The sequence below is a fragment of the Chlorella variabilis genome, assembly GCF_000147415.1.
Source record: "Chlorella variabilis unplaced genomic scaffold CHLNCscaffold_2, whole genome shotgun sequence".
NCBI classification, from domain to species: Eukaryota; Viridiplantae; Chlorophyta; class Trebouxiophyceae; order Chlorellales; family Chlorellaceae; genus Chlorella; species Chlorella variabilis.
The window spans coordinates 2,197,834-2,218,116 of record NW_005435086.1 but is presented as its reverse complement, the minus strand read 5'-3'; the positions used below and the strand labels follow the sequence as shown (position 1 = coordinate 2,218,116).

Here is a 20,283-nt window from a genome sequence, read left to right as displayed (position 1 = left end):
CTGCGTTCCGGTCCAAACAAGAAGTTTAAACCGAGAAAGCACTCCTTCTAATATGATTGAAGAGCCCGTCGCCACTGGGGGCCTTTGCTCAGCAGGCTGTCCTTGCCGGGGCACGACTCAACTGCGCACTGAGCGTTCCCTGCAAGTCCAGTACACTTGCGTGGCTGAGTCTTGCAGGTGGCACCGCAAATTGTCGAGTTGCAGGAGCGGTCTGCAGGTCGCCAAGGGTGGATCATCCGGCGGATGGCGGCGCTCATGTGGGCCTGCCGCCCACACGTCCCGCATTATGGTGACGGCTATTCTGATTGCACGATCACTCACATACCATTGCGGTCTGAGCTTTTGACGGACTGAGGTGCCTGCCGAACGAGAACTCATCCCAGCGACCCACCGCTTTTGCGCCCTCGGCTCAATTTCAGCGGATTCAGCTAGCCCTGCTGCACGTTGCGCTGGCCAGCAGGTGGGGAGCCCGCGGCCGAGTGCCGCCGCCACGCCGCCCCCGCCTCTGCTGCCGCTCCCGCCCGTGCCCTCTCACACCCGCGCTCCTGCTGGCCCTGCAGATCCCTAGCTATGCTCAGCTACCCCGCTGCTGCAGCACTCACCGCGGCCGTGGTGGTGCTCTGTGCCACCTGGCTCCACCGCAGCGCGTGCGCATCCAGCCGCGGCAGCCCCGCCGCCACAGCTGTTGCTGTCTCGCTGCTCATGAACTTGGCGGTCGTCCTGCTCTACGACGGGGCCACCGCCTACGTCACCAGAGGCATGCTGGCCTTCTTGCTGACCTGGCTGGCAAGCAGCAAGGCGGTAGCGTTTCTTTGTTGCCGCGGGCCGCTTGCAGCCCAGCGGTGGACGCGGGCCCAGTTTGTGGTGCTGTATGCGCTGCCCCTCCTGCCAGCCGACCCGCAAGCAGCACGTGAAGCCAGCGGAGACGGCGGCAGCCTGCTGGCACGCTCCGCAGCCAAGATGGCCCTCACCGCGGTGGCGCTGTTTGGGCTGGCGTGCGGCCCGCCGCAGGTTGTCAGGGAGGTGCTTTACGTCACGGCCATGTACGGCTGGCTGGGTGAGCTGGGCTGCACAGCGTCGTGCTGCAGCGGGGTGGTTTGGGCCGCCTCCAGGATTGACCCTGTGCCCAGCGCTTTTCCCCTCCTTTCCCACCCTCCCTGTGCATGGCTCTGTCGCTGACTGTATCAGCGCCTCCCCTGCCTGCAGGGTTTGCCATGGATGGGCTGGGCAGCCTAGCGCTCACCTGGCTGGGACTCCACCTGGAGCCCCACTTCCGCCCGCCCTGGCAGGCGCGGTCGTTGTCGGCCCTCTGGGGCCGCCACTGGAATTTGGCGGCCAGCGACGCGGTGCGCCGCGCCGTCTACGAGCCCATTCTGGAGGGCGCTTGGGTGCGCCAGCGGCGGCCCGGCGGCATGGGCCCCGCAGCGGCGCCTGCGGAAGTGGCAGAGAAGGCTGCCGCTGCGCAGCGGAGGGGGCAGCGGGGCACTGGCGGGCGACCGCCCAGGGCGGCGATGGCGCTGTGCGCCGCCTGCCTGACCAGCGGCCTGGTGCACGAGGCGATCGTGTGGTACATCAGCGGCACGACCACGCAGGGCGCGTGGCTGGCCTTTTTTGCGCTCCAGGTGTGCACAGGCCTGGCGGTGGCGCTGGTGCCGCTCCACCGATGCTGGGCTGCAGGCTTTGCGTGCTTCCCTATCAGCGCATTCTCCTGTCTTGACGCGCCCTGACTTCCCCGTGGCGCTCGCAGGGCCCGCTCATCCTGGCAGAGCGGCAGGCGCTGAACTGGTTGGGAGAGGCGGGACTCAAGCCGCCCGCGCCGCTGCGGGTGGCGCTGACGCTGAGCACGCTCCTGCTGGTGGCGCATTTCCTGTTCTTCGTGCCCGTCGAGCGCATCCCTCTGATTCACCAGTTTGTGGCACGCATGAACCAGAACTTTGCCTCGGTGCAGGCTTGGCTGGCGCCTCGGTAGCAGCTGGAAAACGCAGCGGGCGGGCAGAGCGGGTTTGCAACGGTTTGCACTGGTTGTCCCGGGCATCGTACGCCTTACGCACATGGTGTGGGGCAGTCACATCCATTTCAAGCCTGCTGATTCCACCCTGATCGATTCGTGGCTTGTAAAAGCATCCTTGGATGGTTGCAAGGGGGGCAGGACACTTGGCGAGGTGGAAAGTTTGCATGACCTATTGAAGTCGAACTCCCCCGCTTTCACTCGTGCTGGAGCTGCTCAGGATGGAGAAGAAGCAGCCAGCTACGATGAGCTCAAGCCTGCACAACGTGCGCGACCAGCCTGGCTTCCATCGCTTGGCTGCTGTGCCGTGGTTACACCCAGCGCTGCAGCTGCTGCCCCCTGCGTGCGCTGCAGACTGGACTGGCGGCCACTGGCAGCAGGGTGGCGGCCGGCGGCACGCCCAAGCGCCGTGTGCTGCTGCCCATCCAGCAGGAGCCTCGCTCTGCCTGGGCGCCGGCGGAGCAGAAGGCGCAGGTGCCTTCAGTAGAGCCTGAGGATGACAGCCCCCTGAGCAAGTTCAAGGTCAGAGCGCGGGAGGATTGGTCAACTCTGTTCCAAGAGCCGTGCGTTGACCACCATCCAGGTTGACCACCAGTCGAGGCACTGAGCTCCATGGGCCCTGCTGCAGGACTGGAAAGCTGTCGAGGCGCTGGCTGGGCGCCAGCCCACACCCTCGGGTCCTGCGGCACCGCCACAGCAGCATCCGCTGGTCACCCCCGCCAAGCCGGCACCTGGAAGAGGGCGGGTTCAGCACACCGTCACCGTTGCGGCAGACGTGTCCCTGCTGGTGCAGAACCTGGCGGGACAGGCGGGTGCAGCTGTCAGCAGCATCGGCAAAGCAGGCGCCGGCGCACAGCAGGCGGCCACAGCACCCGCCAGCAACCGCCTGGCCGACCTGCTGCACACCCTGGCCGACTCGGCAGTGCTGGCGCTGGCCACAGACACAGTGCTGGCCGAGCTGCTGGGAGGCCTGCAGCCGCTGCTGCGCTACCGCGCTGTCGAGCACGCGTGGGCGGTTGCGGGAATCGCCGGCATCCTAGTGCCCCTGCAGCTGGCGTGCCAGGCAAGCGCAGTCAGCCAGTCTGCCAGTGCATCATCTGGCGACACATTGATGGCGCTGCCGCCCATCCCCTACAGGAGCGCCTGTGTCGCACCTCTCTGGCCTGTGATGCCGGCCTGGCAGCAGCCGCCTCCCGCTTCTTTACGCGCGTGATCCGGGAGGCTGGCGACGGAGCGGTGCACGACAGCCTGCTGGCCGCGACGGCCGCCTATGGGCACGGCAACACCAGGCTGCTGAGCGGAGTGGTGGGTGCTGCCGCTTCACACCCATGCGTGCATGCCAATGCATTGTGCTGGCTGCTGCATGGGCTGAGCCTGCTCATGCGAGTTGTTGCACCGCCATGGAGTTGCGGGTGCTGCAGCGGGCGCGACAAAGTCCCAGTGCCACCCGTCCTGCAGGCCCTGGCCAGCCTGCTGACCCTGCTGGTGACTGCACGATTCCAGCCGCCCACGCCCCTGGCTTTTGGCAGCCGCTGCGTGGAGCGCCTGATGCGCCTGAGCCACAGCAAAGCAGGGTTGAAGCTGCAGCACTTTGCCGAGGCGGTGAGCCTGCCTGCAATGTGGTGCACACTAAATTTACAGTGCTGCAAGCGCCTTCACCTAGGATAGCGCGCAGCAGGAGGAAAACCTGCAATCAATTCCTGCCCAAGTGCCTGGGAGAGATGGATTTCACCGCCTCTCTTGCTCACCCTTTGCTTGCAGATCGAGTCGCTGAGCCAGCTGCGGTGCATTGATGGGCCGTCTGCGGCTCCCGTGGTCGCCCTGGCCGCCTCCACTGCGAGGGAGGTGGAGGGCGATGCTCGCCAGCTGGATGTCTCGCAGCTCATGCAGCTGGCCAGGTGAGGACACGCGGGGAGTGTGGGAGAGCAGCAGGCACCTGCCTGGGTGCGCATCCTTGATCTGACAACATCCTCTGGGCACCTGCAGGGTGATGAACTCTGTCGCTGTGATCGCAGGTGGGCGCTGCGGGAGGGTCAAGCGCTAGCCTGCACTGTTGCAAGGCCGCCCTGGCAGCTTGCACTTCTGATCGTTTTATGCCCCTCGACCCCTGCCCCGCAGCCACCACCACAGTGCAGAGCGGCTCCCTGCTGGCCACCACCGCTGCCTGGCACTTGATGACCGTCCGCGCCTCCGCCCTGGCTGGCAGCACGGCTGGGGTGGGGCCGGCGCTGTCGCACATGTGGCTGGCCAGCCGCCTGCTGATGGCAGTTTCCCAGGCCCAAGCCAGCGATGCGCCCAACTTTCAGCTGCCCGACCACCTGGGGTGAGACCACACCTGCAGGGCAGAGGAGTCGGGCTGTGAAGCAGCACCAAGCTGCCTTGTCAACGCTGGTAAAGCCCCAGTCCCCACCACAGTGTGCACGTGCCATGCCCACAGGCTGATGAGCCAGGCGGCCTGGCTGGAGCACGAGCAGCGGGTGGTGGCGGGGCTCACCTCGGCGCAGAGAAGGGTGCTGAACTCGCTCGGCGTGCTCAAGGTGCGGCTTGCTGGGCCTTGTGGCATGCTGCTGCCGCTCGGGCTTCTCCAACCCACACGGAAGCCGCTCGACCCACTTGACCCGCCAGCGACTCGCGCCTGCTCATGCTGCGCCACGCTGTGGTCTGCGTGCCCGGCAGGTGCCCGCCACCCGCGTCACCGTCAACGCCTCCTTCCTCGACTTCTTCCAGATCAGCATCGCGGTGAGCGGTACAGCTGTCGCACCATACTACTTCACTGCCTGCAGTGCACTTGCCTTCAGTATGCTAGTGCTGATTGGGTGAACCAGATCAAAGTAAGCCAGAGCCACAGCGGAGTGCAGCCAGCACCCACAACCTAAGCCTCCTGGCTGTCCCTGCTGCCACACAGGCGCAGCTCCCCCTGAAGGGCAGCGACGAGAAGCGGCAGCTGGCCATCCTGATCCGCGACCCGCACACGCAGCTGCTGCGCAACAGCAGCCGGGGCGAGCCGCTGGGCGCAGAGGCGGCGCACGAGCGCATCCTGCAGGTGTGTGCGTGTGGGCAACGCCTTCTGTGTGGGCACAACGCAGGTGGCTGTTCGCCGCCCCTGCGCACCTGACTAAGCACTTGCTCCCCTGCCTGTTCTCCTGCCCTGCCCTGCCCTGCCCCCTGTAGAGTGCTGGCTGGCATGTGGTGCGCCTGGACTCCCAGACCTGCCTGCAGCTGCCCGTCAAAATCCTGTCTGAGGAGCTGGCAGCAATGATGGTGGGGGAGGAGCGGGGCAGCCTCCGCTTTGTTGCTTGAGCGCTTGCACGGTGGGGAAGCCGGCACAAGCCAAGGGGACCAGAACAGCGAGCAACAGCGGGCGCTAATCGCCGTTCCACCAGCCCAGATCGCTGCTGCCGCCGTCGCGCTGCTGCTGCTGCCCAGGACGCTGCTGCTGCTGGGCGCCGCGGCCGCCACGCCCACCTCCTGTGCGCCCCCCACGGCCTCCCCTGCCGCCTGCGCCTCCTCGCCCACTGCGACCACTGCTGCTGCGGCCAGCCCCTTCATACCGCCCCTCCTCCCGCCGTCCCTCAACCTGCGCATCGCCCTTTCTCCGCTGCTGCGGGGCAGGCTGTCGCTTGCTGGTGCTGGCCTCCCGCGGGTCTTGGCCAGGCATGTAGCGCAGGGAGGCTGCACACAGCAAGAAAACTAACAGGCATTAGTTAGGTAGATGGTTCCAAGTGATAGCTAGCTCCCTGCCGGTAGGACACTTAAACGTGTAACAAGCAAACCAATGGCCAGGGCACAAACTGCATGTCCCGCCTCGCTCCCTACCTTGCTTGGGTGCGGCCCCGGGCGCCGGCTTTGCCGCTGCCGCCGACATGATGTCTGGCAGCACTGCCGCCGTCGCCGCGAGGAGCGGCTTGAAGAGGCCCGCGTCCCGCTGGTCGCAAGCGGCGAGGCTCAGGAACACACGCATGAGGTCCTGCAGGGAAGGCATGCGGGGCAGGCCAGGCGGTGGACCGCGGCACGCTGCACACCACCACCGCCAGGTGTCTGCCAGCTGCCAGCGCCGGTGTGCAGCAACGGATTGGGGTGCAGGTGAGGCGGCAGGGCGCTGCCAGCCCTGGCTCAGTCCCCGGCATCCACACCGGCACCTGGAACTCGGCGGGACCGCCATCGGCGGGCCCCAGGTCTCTTCCATCCACGATGCTGGCCTGCAGGCGGCGGTGCGCGTTCTTGGTCTGCACGGGACAGAGCATGACGGGCGTAGTTGGTGGGGCGAAGTAGGGCGGGCACCACAGCCCGCAGCACCTGGCTGGGGAGCAGGCAGCCCGCCATGCCCGACCTGCGCTTGCACTGCTGCTGCCTGCCTCCACAATTGTTGGCCTGGGTCATCTGCCCCACCGCCCCTCACCTTGCGGTCATCCACGGGGAACCCGGCCAGGACCAGGGCACGCAGCTTGACAGGGTCCAGCGCCCGCAGAATGTCGCTGCGCTGCCGCGCCAGGCTCAGCACGGCGCGCTTCATCACGCCTGCAGGCAGCCGCGGGGAGCGGCACCACCACAGGTGTCAGCCACCGGCTGCAGCAGCAACCGCGGGCGGTGGTGGCCGCAGCAGCAGCCGGCACCGGAGGCGCCTGGGCAGGTCCGCACCTGGGTTGCTGTCGAGCGCCGCCTCAGAGACCTCGGGGTCAGCCGCATAGTGGCCCAGCTGGTATGCCTGGCGCAGGAAGGATGCCCACAGCTGGCGCCATTCCTCGTATGAAGGAATGGCGTTGGAGCTGCTAGTTGTCGCAGGCGCGCTGCTGGGTCCGGGTGTGAAGCTGCCGCCTGCTGCCGCCGCCGCCGCCGTCGGGCTGTCGCCGCCGCCGCTGCTGGCTGCTGACCGGGGCACGGCGGCGCCATGTGCTAGTTTTCTGCTGCTGCTCGATAACTTGGAGACCAGGGGCGGGCAGGTGTGTGGCTGCCCCACATGCTGGCTCTGCATGCTGGCCAGCAGGCGTCGAGGTATCGTGACCAGCTGCCGCAGCATCATGCACAATGAACCCTGATGAAGCCGGATGCAAGAAGACAAGGCTTCAATGCTGCGGTGTTCCACAGCAGGGACAGCTGGCTGGTGGCTGTCTTGAACGTCCTTCTTTTGCTAGCCTCGGTCTGGTAGTTGCCACCGATCGTGGACGATGGATGCACAGCAGCACCAAACGATCGCAGACTCGCTTGCTGTTCCGGTTGAAGTGGCTCTGGCGCTGGCCCAGACGCAGGAGCAGGTCTGACGATGCATGCAAAGACAGCCAGTAGCTTGGCGGCGCCGCTGCAGCCTGCCCAAGGCCATCCCGCCCACCACCGCCTCGATTGTTGCCGCCGGCCGCCTCGCCTTCAGCATATCAGCCACCTGCCTGTGTTTGGTGCCCCCGTGCCCACAATGCAGGCTGTGACGCTGCTGGAGGCAGCAGCATGGGGCCCGCGGCTGCAGCAGCTGGCAGACCTGCAGGCGGCACACGCCTCTGCCGCCGCCGCCCTGCCGCCGCTCCAGGCACTCTGCGCCGAGGCCCTCTCGCAGCGTAGCCCAGGTGCAGCGGGCTTTGGGGTTGCGCACAAGAGTTTCGGAGGCGTGATGCAGAGCAAAAGAGGAATAGCGTGCCCAAGTCAGTAGCCAGGCTTCTCTAACGACGATTTCTGCCGCCGCCTGCTTTCCAATGCCCCACAGTGTTGGCGCCAGCTGTTCCGCTCATCACTCAGTCGCTGGCGGCGTACCGGCGGGCCGAGGCGGCGCTGGCGGCGCAGCAGGCAGAGTCGGTGGCGGCGCTGGCAGAGCTGGGGCGCAGGCTGGCGCAACAGGGGGAGGAGAGTGGCGCGGAGGCGCGGCGTCTGGCCCGGCAGCCGCAGGGGCTGGAGCTGGTGAGCATTCAGCGGGCGGGGTGGGCGGGCGGGTGGGTGGTGCTTGCGGGTCCCCCTGGGGGCAGCATTCTTCTGCTTCTGTCAGCGCTGGGCTGCTGGGGTGCAGGCCAGGCGGAGAGCCTGCTGCAGGTCGCCGATCGCCTTGCCTCCCTCCCCGCGTTGACCTTGCTGCAGGCGATTGAGCGGCAGCTGCTGTGCAGCATCCAATGCGAGGTGGCGCAGCGCTTGCAGCACATTGCCGCCGCCGGGGGGCAGCCCGCCAGCCTACCGTCCTTCGCAGCCGCTCTCGCCCAGCTGAAAGCCGAGGCGGCTGCCGCGCTGCAGCAACTGGAGCAGCGGCGGCAAGAGCAGCAGCAGCAGCAGCAGCAGGATCTGCGAGCTCGTCGCGGCGCTGCAGATGCGGCGGATGTGGCACCAGATCCTGCGCAGCCTGCTCTGCCGCCGCCTGCTGTGCTGTCGTCTCCCCCAGTGCCCCAGCCGGTGCAGCCGCAGAGACAGCAGCAGCCACGGCAGGAAAGCCAGGCCTTGCTGCAGCCGCAGGATGTGCGCCTGCTGGCGTCCAGCATGGATCAGCTGTCTGGCCAGCTGCAGCAGCTGCAGGGGCTGCTCCTCAGCCAGCAGCAGCTGCAGGCGCCGCTGCTGCACTTCCTGCACCAGCTGCTGCCGGCGCTGTTGCCGGCAGCAGCCCAAGCGCCGCCAGCAGCTGCCACACTGCTTGAGTGGCAGCAGCAGCAGCAGCAGGCTTCGCCCTCGCCAGCCCAGCAGCAGGCCGCCGCCCCTCCTGCAGCAGGCAACCCTGCGTCAGCCGCAGCAGATTTCCAGGAACTGTCGCCAGTGCAGCAGCAGCGGCAGCCAGCGCCTCCGGACCGCGCATCAGGATCAGCGGCCGTTGCTGCGGCGGCAGCGGCAGCAGCCGCTGAGGCCGAAGCCGCAGCTGCAGCGACCTTCCCGCCTGGAGCCGGGAGAGGCGCTGCTGCAAGCACAGCGGCACCTGAGGACAACGCCGCCGTGGCTGCAGCATCGGGCCCGCTGCCCAACCAGACGCCGCCAGCAGTGCAGGTGGTAGCAGCACCCAGAGACCCCCTGTCAGCCGCACCAGCAGCCGCCCTCCCCCTGTTCACTCCTGTGGAACCGCGACCCAGCGACGCCGTCGCGGCAGGCATGGCGGCAGCCGCTGCTGTTGTGGCGGCCGTGGATAGCAGCAGGGCGGTGCACGCCGCCCTCAGAGGCGATGCCGCCCCCAGCAGCAGCAGCAGCGAGGGCCGGGCCGCTGCTGCGGCTGTGGCAGCGGCGCTGGCTGTGGGGTTGGTGGGCAGCCCGCAGCAGACCACGGCGGCAGCAGCATCAGGGGAGGCAGGGGCCCACGATGCGGCTGCCGGTGCATTGTCTCAGGGTGCTGTGCAGCAGCCTGAGGAGCAGCCCCCACCTCAGGAGCAGTGGCAGGCTGCAGGCGACGGCGGCGGCGGCTCGTGCCAGCCGCCGTTTGCCTTCCCGCAGCTGCAGGCACCTGCTTCCCAGCAGCAAGGCACCGCATCCACCCCGCCCTTGCCCTCCGACCAGCCGCCACGGCCAGGCGCCAGGGCTGTGCAAGTCGGCGGCAGCGCAGGTGGTACCAGCAGTGCTGCCAGGCCCGATGAGGTGGCTGCAGCTGCCGCCCCAGCAGGGAGTTTGCCGCCAGGCAAGGAAAACTTGACCAGCAGCCAGAGCAACAGCCAGGAGCAGCTGCTGCCTGGCTCGGCCCCATCCTGCGGAGGTGTCGGCGGCGCGCCGGATGCCGCACCCGGCGCTGGTAGCAGCAAGCTGGCAGCAGATGCCAAGCCAGCATCGCTTGCGGCTAGCCCTGCGGTGCCGGATTCTGAGGAGCAGACGCTGCCAGGCACCCAGCAGCTGGCATCCCAGCCGCACCTGCCGGCGCCTGCGCCAGGCTTGGCCGAGCAGGCGCAGGAGCCGTCGCAGCAGCGGTCCTCGCAGCGTGGGCTGGCGGCGGCGGCGGTCGCGGCGGCTGCAGCGGCGGCAGTGCAGGAGGTGCCAGGCGCAGGCGCGGCTGCTCCGCAGGGCACGCAAGGTGAGGGGCCGGGGTGGAGGCTGCAGGCAATGCTTGTGTCCCGGTCTTGCTTCTGGCCTGAGCACTTGGGGTAGAGGAATCAGGGCAGCCACCTCCTCCCTGCGTGCAGGCACACCGGTGCCCTCCCTCGCCGCCCTGCTGGACAGCCAGCGTGACTCCACCTCGCCAAAAGGCCGCCCGCCCGGCAGCGCCAGCAGGCCGCCCAGCGCGACGCGCGCGGCGGCAGGAACGGGCGGCCACAGCGCGGCCGCGCCCGCTGGTGCCAGCCCTTCAGCGCCTGCTGTGGGCGCGGCAGCGGCGGCACCCACCTTGGCCGCGAGCCCGGCGGTGCCAGCAGCTCAGCAGAATCCTGATTCCGGGGGCAAGGCACGCGGTAGCAGCGGCAGCGGGAGCGAGGCACCAGCGGCGGCTACTTCGGCTGATGCAGCGGCCGAGATGGGGCCTCCAGCGCAGGTGCCGCCAGCCGCTGCCCTCCTGCAGCTGCAGGAAGCTGCTGCGGCTGCTGCTCTGGCCCCTCCTGCGGATGGCGCAGCAGCACCCCCGCAGCAGCAGCAGCAGCAGCAGCAGCAGCAGCAGCGCAAGCGGTCGGCCTCCCAGGAGGCCGACCGGTGGCAGCAGAAGCGCAGCCGGTTTGCCCGCGAGTCGCAGGAGCAGCAGCAGGGGCAGCAGCAGCCCAGCCAGGGAGGCGGGGAGCAGGCGGGGGCAGCAGGGCAGGGCGGGGATGGGGACCTGCACCTGTTGACGCAGGGCCCGCAACAGCGGGAGCCGCAGCAGCTGGCAGAGGGCTCCGACGACCCCTGGAGCAGCAGCGGCATCGTGTGCAGCCAGCCAAGCGGCGGCGGCAGCGGCGGCGACCACCCGCTTGGCGCGCTGCAGTCAGCTGCGGCCGCGGCGGCAGCGCAGCACCAGCCTTCCGCGCCCCTGGCCGCGCTCAGGCAGCTTTGGCAGCAGCAGGGCGCCACGTCGCCGCTGCTGGCGCTGGTGGGCACACCTCGCGCCCAGTTCACGCCTGGTGGAGCACAGCCAGGGGCAAACCAGGCCAGCCAGCAGCAGGCAGGCGGGGCTGCTGGCGGCTCGCCCAGCCCCTGGCTCTTGGCCAGCTGGCAGCCGGCCCCGGTGGCGGGCGCAGCCAAGGGCGCCACCCCCCGCTTTGTGAGCCCCAGCACCGGCGGCGCTGGCGGCGCCAGCTGCAGCCTCACCCCAGCCCCAGCGGCAGCAGCAGCAACTGCTGGGACCAGCCCCTTCCAGCCGCTGCTGGGCAACCATCCGTGCCTGGCTCCCGCCCCTGGCGATGGCGCCCAGCGGGGGCCGATCCCAGACGCAGGAGCCGTGGCCGGCCAGCAGCAACACCACCGGCTTGCTCGGAGGAGCCCGCTGCAGCAGGCCGCTGAAGAGGGCGGAGTCGGTGGAGGCGGCAGCTAGAGGTGCAGCCCGTTGTGAACGTGTCTGTTGGTGCCTAAGCTGGTCTGAACATGTGTGAAATCCTCAGTGACGGTCAAGGGGCCAAGGAAGAGGGAGCCAGGGCACTTGTAATGCCTTGGACGCTGACTGACTGAGATTACAGAGAACCGGGCCCTTTAAAGGGCTGGGGACACACAAGCCGTGCCCACTAGCTCTGGACAATATAAGTATGAAACCAACCAACAGACAGGGCGGCGGAGCGCGGGGCTGCGAGGAGCCGATCGGGCACAGCGGGCGGCAGGGAAAGCGGAGGGTGCGTGGGAGCCAGCCCAGTGACTGTCAGAGAGTTGTGAGGAGGGGAAACGGGGGGCAAAAGACAGGGGAAAGAGGGGGATCAAGGGCCAGGACCGCCAGCAGGCGGCGCAAGCGGCTCAGAGACGCCACCCACCCCGGCACAGAAGCTGGGGGAGCGGCCAGGCGGGCGGGCGGGGACCGCCTCAGAGGGCAGGCGACACAGGGGGTTCAGGCTCAGGTCAGATCACACGGGAGAAGGGGGCAGCCAGCTGCCAACGAGGAGAGGGGAGAAAGGGGGACGCCAGAGAAAGCACACCGAGCGGCAGCGCGGCAGGCACAACAGCGCACGAGCAGGCACAGGCGCACAGGCACTGCAGCACACCGCCGGCGGGTCCCCGATGGCGTGACTGCGGAAAAGCGCAACCACCTCCACTGGTTCCTAGCACACCTCGCACGGCGCAATAGCCAGCCAAGGGGCACCACAGCCAGGCAGCAGCCGACAGCGCACGGGCAACCAAATGCAAGCCGGCACAGCAGGCGAGCAGCGCGGCAGCAAGGCGGCGGGCACAGGGCGAGCAGGCAGGCAGAAGATGGGCAAGAGGGAAGACGGACACGAGAAAAGGGGTGAGGAGGGCAGGCACAGTCAGGAGAAAGGCGGGGAAGGGCCAGCGGAGCTGACTGACGATCAAGCAGGGGGAGGAACAGGAGGGGGGCGGAGCCGAACGCGGCCGCTGGTAGAGAAGAAAAAGGGGTGGGCAGGGCCAAGGCTGTCAACCCAAGAGGCGGGGGCACAGCCCAGGGCCTCAAAATCAGCGAGAAGGGACCAGAAGGACTGGAGAGCCGCGCGGCGGGCAGCCTCCAGCGGCGTGGCTGCGGGTTGCGGTGCTGCGGGGCCAGGCGCGGCCGGCTCCAGCGGCGGGGGCGGCGGGTCCTGAGTGCCGCCGCCGGAGGAGGCTGCGCCGGCAGCAGGCCGCGAGGCCGGCTGGTGCAGGAAGCCGTCGAGGGTGAGCTGGGTGAAGCGCGGTCCGGCGGGCTGCGCTGGCGGGGCGCCACGGCGGCGCAGCACCTCGGCCGCCAGGCTGCGGCGGCCCCGGTCCATGGCCTCCACAGCGGCCAGGCACACCACACCCCAGGCGCCAGCGCGCACGCCAGGCGGGAGGCGGGCAAGCCAGATGTCGGCGGGGACAAGGGGAGGGGGAGGGGCATCAGCTGGGGCAGCGGCAATCAGGGCCGCATGGACAGCGGCAACAACAGCGCAGGCCACAGGGCAGGCCCAGAAGTGGTGGTGGCGGTCAGGGCGGGGGCCAGAGGCACCACACAGGCAGGGCTCATCCCGGTGCATGCGGGCCGCCGTGGGCAAGGCATCGTATACCAGCCTCCAGAACACCTCCTTCCTGCCATTCTCCCAAGGCAGGCGCCACAGCCGGGCCAAGGCCGACTGCAACTCGGCCAGGGGGCCAGCGGCGGGGGAGGGAGCAGCCGCGGCGGCGGCGGCAAAGGGGGCAAGGCGGGTGGCGGCGCGGTGCTCAACCGCAGGGGCAGCCAGGAGGGCCGTTGCGGCGCGCACGGTCAGAGCCGCAAGGGGGACAGGGCGGCCATCAGAGCGGCGCCAGCCCAGGCGCGGCAAGAGGGTGCCGGCAAGAACAGCCCGGGGACACAGCGACTGCCCCAGGCCAGCGGCGGCAGCGGAGGCAGCGGCGCGCGCCGCCGCCACCCAGGGCAGGGGCAGGGCAGCTAGCAGCTGTGCCACCCGCTCCAGCGCCACATGCCGCTCGACGAAGGCGTAGGAGGAGCGGAGGAGGGGGCCGCGCACGTCGGCGGTGTAGGCCGCCTGGGTCGGCGCCGCCAGCGCGGCTCGCTCCACCTCAAGCAAGCGGCGCAGGCAGTGCACCCCTGCATCCAGAAAGTCAGCAAAGGAGGAATCCAGGCCGGCAGGGTGCGAGGGGGAGAGGAGCAGCGGGTTGCCCCAGAGCGGGAGGGAGAGGCACCACGGCCCAGGCGCAAGCGGCTCCGCAGCCACGTCAGTGGGCACGGGCAGCGAGGCGAGGGCGGCGCGGAGGCGAAGGAGGGGAGGGGGAAGAGGGGCAAGGGAGCCAGGCACGGGCTGGTCAAGGGGCCAGAAGAGGAGCCCAGCGGGGGGCAGGCCACCAAGAAGCTCACATGCAATGGCAACCCAGGGAGGCGCCGGCAGGGCGGCAGGCGAGGGGGCAGGTGGGGGTGGGGCGGCGGCCAAAGAGGGTGGCAGGGGGCCAGGAAGGAGGGCGGCCTGCCGGCGGCGGCTTTGGGGCCTTGCCTTGGCTGCTGCACATCTCTGCCCGCCATGCTCGCTGGGCGGCGCGCCTCCTCACCTCCGCATGGGCCCCTCTGGCCTCCTCCTCCTCTGCAGGGCCGCTGACTGACTGAGATTACAGAGAACCGGGCCCTTTAAAGGGCTGGGGACACACAAGCCGTGCCCACTAGCTCTGGACAATACAAGTATGAAACCAACCAACAGACAGGGCCGCTCTGATCTGTGATCTGTGATGTTACAGAGGCAATGCCCATTAATGGGCTGGGGGCACACAAGCCGTGCCCACTAGCTCTGGACTGTATGAAAGCATGCAACACCGCCCGGGCGGCGAACGGCGGGCTCAGGGAGCGGTCGGGCGCAAAGGGCGGGGAGGGAGGCGAGGGGCGCCTGATGGCCAGCCCAAGGGCGGCAAGCATACCAGCGGGGGGGAGGGGCAGGTCGAGGACCCGCACACCACCACCACCAGAAAGCGGGCCCACCCACCCCGGCACAGTAGCTGGGAGAGCGGCCACGCGGGCGGGCAAAGGTGAAGGCGGCACGCGGGAAGACCGGGCAAGGGGAGGACGGGGCAAGCGCAAAAGCGCAAGCATCTGCGGGTTACGGGGGGGAGAGTAGGGGCGTGACGACCAGAACGGCAGGCACGGAGTGAGCGAAAAGAGGGGGGGACGGCGGGCCGCCCGGCACGCGGCGGCAGCAGCAGCAGCTGCCTGCCCGAACGCAAATCGCTCGGCGGCAACAGGCTCCTCCGCCAAGCCACGCCACCCCACGTCTCAATTCGCTGAAGGGAAAGCACCAGGGCTTGGGGCCGCGACACACGGAAGCGGGAATTGGGGGGAGGGGCTGGCGCGCACAAAACGCGTCGTAGGGGGCGAACAAGTCGCAGAGGGGGTGGCCGGGCACCAACGGGGCACACGGGGGCTCATACAACGGGCCGGGAGCCGGCACCGGCCCGAGGGGGTGTTCGCCGGACTAGCCGAGCCGCGGGCGCCGCAGGGCCCGGGGCACCCCTCCACGCACCATCAGGAGGCCATCTCGAGTGCGGGCAGTTGCAGAATGGGCGGCTGGCGGGCCAAGCGAGCCGGCGATGCTGCGGTCGCCCTCGTCCTGCGTCCCCAAGGCAGGGTGTTGCTCAAGAAGGGCCCCAGAGGAGCGGGAGGGGGGCGCGGGGCCCGGCCGCGCCGGGGGACTCGAGCAAGGAACGATGAACGACGTGTGTGTGTGTGTTTTACAGGGATTGGGCACATTAATGTGCTGGGGCCGAACCCGCTAACCCTGCCGGCTGTCCAGAGCGAGGAAAATCTGGCCGCCGATGGCATCCCGGGGAGGCTCCGTCTTGCAAGCGCCATGCCGGTCTGCCGGGCAGCCGTCCGCCGCCCAGATGCCGCCACGAAGGTGCCGTGAGGCAAAGTCCCAGCTAGTGTCCCGGCTGGGGTTCGAACTCGTGCCTGTGGTATCACCCACCGGCACTCATCCAGCTCCTTATTTAACGTCGCGGCCAACGACGGAACGAGGAACGACTGTGATCTGTGATCTGTGATGTTACAGAGGCAATGCCCAACGACGGGGGGAGCGAATTTTTGAAATTTAGATGATGCTGTCAAACGGCAAATTGAAGAAATGCACCATGCTCCTGCCGCATTAGGAGACAGCTCAAGGTCGTGGGTTCGATCCCCACCGGGTTCGACGAATGCAATGGGTTACTGCATCCCCAATCTGGACCCGTAGCGCAGTGGATAGCGCGTGTGCTTCCTAAGTTTTGCCTGTTTTGCCAAGTGAGAGGGCTGGAACAGGCGCCCCACTCATCATCATCACCGATGGGAGGGGCAGGCGTTTTTATGATGGGCAAATGGGCCGGCACACTCTGCTAGAGATGGGCATGCAGGAGTACAAGAGTTCAGCACGAAGTGGTGGCCACCATCCAACCGATGCCGCGGTGAATGTCCTGCTGCGGTGAATGTCCTGCCAATGTTTCTTGTGGCCAGAGATCCATCGTTGCTAGTGCAGCAGCTCACATTTGACACAACAACTGGATGAACATGCCGAGGGCGCCTCCACGCAGGCCTGGGCAGGGTTACACCCTGCCTACTCATTTAAAAAACAACATTTATAGCCTATTTGTAGCCTACAGGCTAGCCAACAGTAGCCCACTCGTCCGCTCACATCCGTGACGATCACAGAGAGCCATCGCGCCGGCCTCGCGCCGATCACCCCCACACCCTCACCCTTCGCACTCACCCACCCACCCTTCAGCATGTCAAGCAGCGAGGGAGCCAGCAGGGGGCAGCGCAGCCAACAGCCGATCAGCAACCCATCTGACTGGTGCAAACTTGTGTGGCGGCGGCGGCCTGGGACACACCAGCGACCCTCCCGCCCTCAAACCTGCAAATCGTTTTCGCTCGTTTTTTTATTTATCATCAATGGACTCTCCTCGTCACTGCCGCACCCCGGTTCTGCACCCTTAGCACCCGCTCCGACATGCTGCCGCCATGCTGCCGCCACGCTGTCGCCGCCCCTTGATCTGCATTGCCTCCTGCTTTTCCGCCAGTTAATCTGCTGCAGCCATGCACCACCAGCCGCCCCCAGGGGGCAGTAGGACGCTGTGCGAGCTCCAGTGCCAGCTCTGTAAGCCCCCTCGCTTGTTTGCAGCCGCATCACCATCACCAGGAAACTGATCCCGCCTTTGATGTGCTGCAGTGACCGTGCCGGCTGGCGGGCGGGGCGCGCTGGTGAGGTTTTCGATTGATCAGCTCGTCCCGCTCTGCGTTTCCATCCATCACGCTGCTCAACTGATTGCATTCGCCTGTTGCAACGAACCCTTGCAGCCCGGGCCCGCCTGCCCTGATGCCGACCTGAGCGCCGCCGCCGCACCGCCGCTGGGCGTGGGCGGCTACGCCCCCGTCGTCAAGTGCCCCAGCGGGCAGTGGCCGCCCGCGTACGCATCCGACGACGGCTCCTGGGACAGCGCCGACGGCGACAGCCCCGCCGCCGGCCTGTGCCCGCTGCTGCAGCAGCTGCTGCGCCGGCTGCCGTCTGCCGCCGCCACCAGCCGGCTCGAGGCATTGCTGGGGCTGCAGGCCGGGGCCGCGCCCGGCAAGCCGCTGGCCTGGCACGCCCACCAGCCGCTGCTTGCGGCCGTGGATGGCGGCGACCGGGTGCAGATCTTCGACTATGCGGGGCAGCTGCCGCTGCTGGGGCAGGGGGCGGCAGGGGCTGCACCGCCCCCGTTGCAGCCCACGCTGCTGCTTCGGCACGAGTTCCAGCAGCAGGCCTCCGCTGCTGCGTGGCGGCCCTACGGCGGCAGGTGCCTGGCGGTGGGTGCGGCGCACGGCGTCTGCCTCTGGCACCTCGCCCGCCCGCCTGCCGGCAGCGGCTCCAGGTGAGCGGCTGGTGCTGCGGGCTGGGGTGGTGGTGGGGTGGGGTGGGGTGGGGCGTGTATGCCCGTTTGACGGGGCAGCTCCTGGCTGCTCAGGTGCGGTAGCCCTTGCCGCAGCACCGTGACCCGTGGGACATCGGCGCCGTGCTTGACACTCCTCTGGTGGCTGCCCTGGCTGCACCCCTTGCCTGCACAGCATGCACGAGGGGCCTGCTGGCTGCCCCACCCCGCCCCTGGCTCCTCCCCCACCTGCCATGCAGGCCCGACAGCAGCGCCTGGATGACCTGGCTCAAGGCGCCGGCAGCGGGCCCCGTGGCCACCCTGGCCTGGCACCCTCAGGCGCGCAGCGCAGGGGCAGGGCGGGAGGCCGCAGCGCAGGCGGGATGGCAGCCTCTCAGCGGGGTCGACTGCCAGCACAGCCCAGCCCCAGCCGCCGATCGCCGCCCCCGCCCTCGCCCCCTGGCCACCGCAGCTGAGCGCCCAGGCCGCTACCCTTTCGCTAATTGCTGCATGCTGTAGCTGCCACTCCACTCATGCTGTGCCCGCTTGCCGGCGCCCCTGCAGGGCCACCTGCTGGCGGCGGCCAGCCCGCAGGCGTCTGCCGGCTTCCACGTGTGGGATGTGGCCACAGGCACCGCCACACCCATCTCTGTGAGCGGCGCCTGCTGGCGGCAGCGCCCTGGCGACACCCACGCCCGCCGCATGCCTGCCCCAGGGCAGCCTGGCCCCCGCTCTCGTGGCCCCAGAGCTCTGCCGAGCCCCCGGCCACCCCCTGCCGGCCCATGCATGCTGCGCCTTGGCCCGCCATCGCCACCACCGCACCCGCCCGCCCCCCCTGCTGGCACCCGCAGGCGGGCCCCGAGGCGGTCACCCTGCTGCGCTGGTCGCCCTGCGGCTCCTATCTGCTGGCCGCCCACCCCGGCGGCGACTTCCGCATCTGGCAGACCCGCACCTGGTGGTCGCAGCGCTGGGCGGCGGCGGCGCCGGGCGGCGGCGGCGCCGGCGAGCTGGCGGAGGCGTGCTGGGGCCCCGACTGCCGCTCCCTGCTGCTGGCCTACGCCCGCTCCCCGCACCTCGTCTGCCTGCACTTCACCGCGGAGCCGCCCTCCCTGCAGGCGCAGCTGCTGCCGCTGCCGCTGGTGGAGCTGGGCGACAGAGGCAAGCGGGAGGGGAAGGGGCAGAGGGAGGGAAGCCGTCCCGCTGCTTGTCGCTGCGGCGGGAGCGGAGCTGGCAGTTTTGCGCCCGTCGTCCTGAGCTGCTCCCCAGCGCGTCACGGCTCGTGCGCCGCGCCCGCCGCCTGCAGGCTCCGGCGCCGGCTGCCTCATCCAGGCCGTGGCCTGGGACGCCAGGGCGCAGCGCCTGGCGGTGGCGGTGGGCGGCAGCCACCCCGCCGCGGGCTGCGTGGCGCTGTACGACACGCGCTGCGACCCCATCCTGTCCGCCCGCTTCATCGGCTTCATGCGGCTGGGGCCCCTGCAGCCAAAGGCAGGCCCCTCGGCCGCAGCTGGGCGTAGGGCGGCGGCGGAGCCTGGCTGGGAGGAGATTCAGCCAGAGGAGGTGGCGGAGGCGGCGGGCGCCATGGGTGGCGCTGCCTTGGGCGGGCCTGGCGGGAGGGGCAGCGCTGCGGCGGCCGGCCCGGCCGGCGACGCCGGCGACGGCGAGCGGCCGCAGCTGGCCTTCCTGCCCGGCTTTGCGCAGGGCGCGGTGCTGGCGGCGCGGCGCGGCGACCACATTGCCGCCGTGCCGCTGTACTTTGCTGCGTGAGGTGGGGCCTGGTCCCTCAAGTGTTGTGTGCGCACAGCGGCAGGCTGGTACGCCCTGCTGGCATAGATGCTTGCTGACATGCTGACATGTCCTGTGTTTCGAGACCTGCTGCCCAGATGTGTCGCTGTAAGCACCTGCCTCTTCCACAGTGCCAGTGCTTAGTGACAAATGCGAGATGGCGAGTGCGTCACCAGCAGCGTGTTGCTGGCCAGTGAATAGCGCCCAAGAGGCAGCGGGCGCCCAGCGACGCAGCGCGCAGTGCGGGGGCAGGGCCGTGAGGTGTAGTGTTGTGCTGTGAGTTCAGGGAGCTTTGGGCCCTAGCGGGCGGATAGCAGGGGCAAGGGTCAAAACGGGGACAGTGCCAAGGGGCAGACGAGAGGGGACACACACCGAAGGGTCGCAAGAGCAGCTGCCTACAGATAAAGAGATGCTAGCGAGAGAAGTGGTGGGGAGGCAGGCAGCGAGAGGCAAGCAGGCGGAGGGCACAGGGAGGAGCAGAGCCCGGCCCAAGTGTTGCAGGGCCAAGGGACTCAGGGCGCGCCCCGGTGGCACACGCGCCTCCCGCCAGACAGCGGGCCGCAGGGCGGACTTGCTGTGCAGGCGGGGCAAAGAGGAGCAGACAGACGCACGCGGGGCGTGCAGCGCAAACAGGCAGACGCTGGTGCGTGTGCAGCGGAGGCAGCGGGTGGGCCGGCGCGAGGTGGCCTGTGGCGACGGGGAGGGGCCGCGGCCTGGAGCCGCCAGCCACCCAGCCCCAGGCGCCCCGCCTGTGCAGGCCCCTCACTCCACCAGCTCCTCATCCATCAGGTCTCCATCCATGTAGTCCTCCTCGTTGAAGTCCCGCACCACGGGCTGCGGGCACAACAGGCAGGCAGGAGGGGAGCGGGGACAGCAGCCGCGAGCGGTAGGAGGGGAGGAGACGCACTCAACACGAGGGCAAGCAGACCCTCCCAAGGAGACGGGAGACAGGGCAGAGCGAGGGGGCTGCCACCGATGTCACCGAGGCAGCCAGCGGCGGCAGGGGGGGCTTCACCCAGGGGCCGGGGCGCGCCACGCTGGCGTGTGGCCGCACCTGCGGCGCCTGCGCCTTGGTGCGCGCGCTGTTCACGATGGCGCGGATGTCGTCCACCGTCTGCTCGGGCATGGGGGTGGCCTCCTTCATGGCAATGCCGCCGTCCTGCGGGCCGGGGGGGGGGGGGGGGGTC

General features: G+C 69.1%; 3 protein-coding genes across 3 annotated transcripts in view; 2 read left to right on the top strand and 1 right to left on the bottom strand.

Moving 5' to 3' along the window:
* Positions 1–570: 570 nt before the first annotated feature.
* CHLNCDRAFT_50071 (hypothetical protein) lies at positions 571–11,378 on the top strand (the record flags this gene model as incomplete). Its single annotated transcript, XM_005851548.1, has 19 exons — positions 571–1,057; positions 1,207–1,622; positions 1,748–1,942; positions 2,363–2,482; positions 2,637–3,080; positions 3,146–3,313; positions 3,467–3,610; positions 3,770–3,906; positions 3,995–4,023; positions 4,127–4,331; positions 4,446–4,545; positions 4,685–4,747; positions 4,792–4,839; positions 4,914–5,051; positions 5,180–5,269; positions 7,422–7,638; positions 7,701–7,891; positions 8,066–9,956; positions 10,489–11,378. 19 exons carry the CDS (start codon positions 571–573, stop codon positions 11,376–11,378), a joined length of 5,973 nt encoding a protein of 1,990 aa, XP_005851610.1.
* Positions 11,379–18,180: 6,802 nt separating this feature from the next.
* CHLNCDRAFT_13113 (hypothetical protein) lies at positions 18,181–18,778 on the top strand (the record flags this gene model as incomplete). Its single annotated transcript, XM_005851547.1, has 2 exons — positions 18,181–18,453; positions 18,581–18,778. Coding segments are annotated over 2 exons (471 nt in total), but the record flags the coding sequence as incomplete, so codon positions are not given.
* Positions 18,779–19,858: 1,080 nt separating this feature from the next.
* The window catches only part of CHLNCDRAFT_138144 (hypothetical protein), a gene marked incomplete at both ends in the record, with an annotated part of 2,478 nt that continues 2,053 nt past the window's right edge, over positions 19,859–20,283 (bottom strand). The window contains 2 exons of the mRNA XM_005851248.1: positions 19,859–19,930; positions 20,151–20,255. Of these exons, the coding sequence (XP_005851310.1) occupies positions 19,859–19,930; positions 20,151–20,255 (177 nt within the window). The remainder of the gene's footprint in view (positions 19,931–20,150; positions 20,256–20,283) is intronic.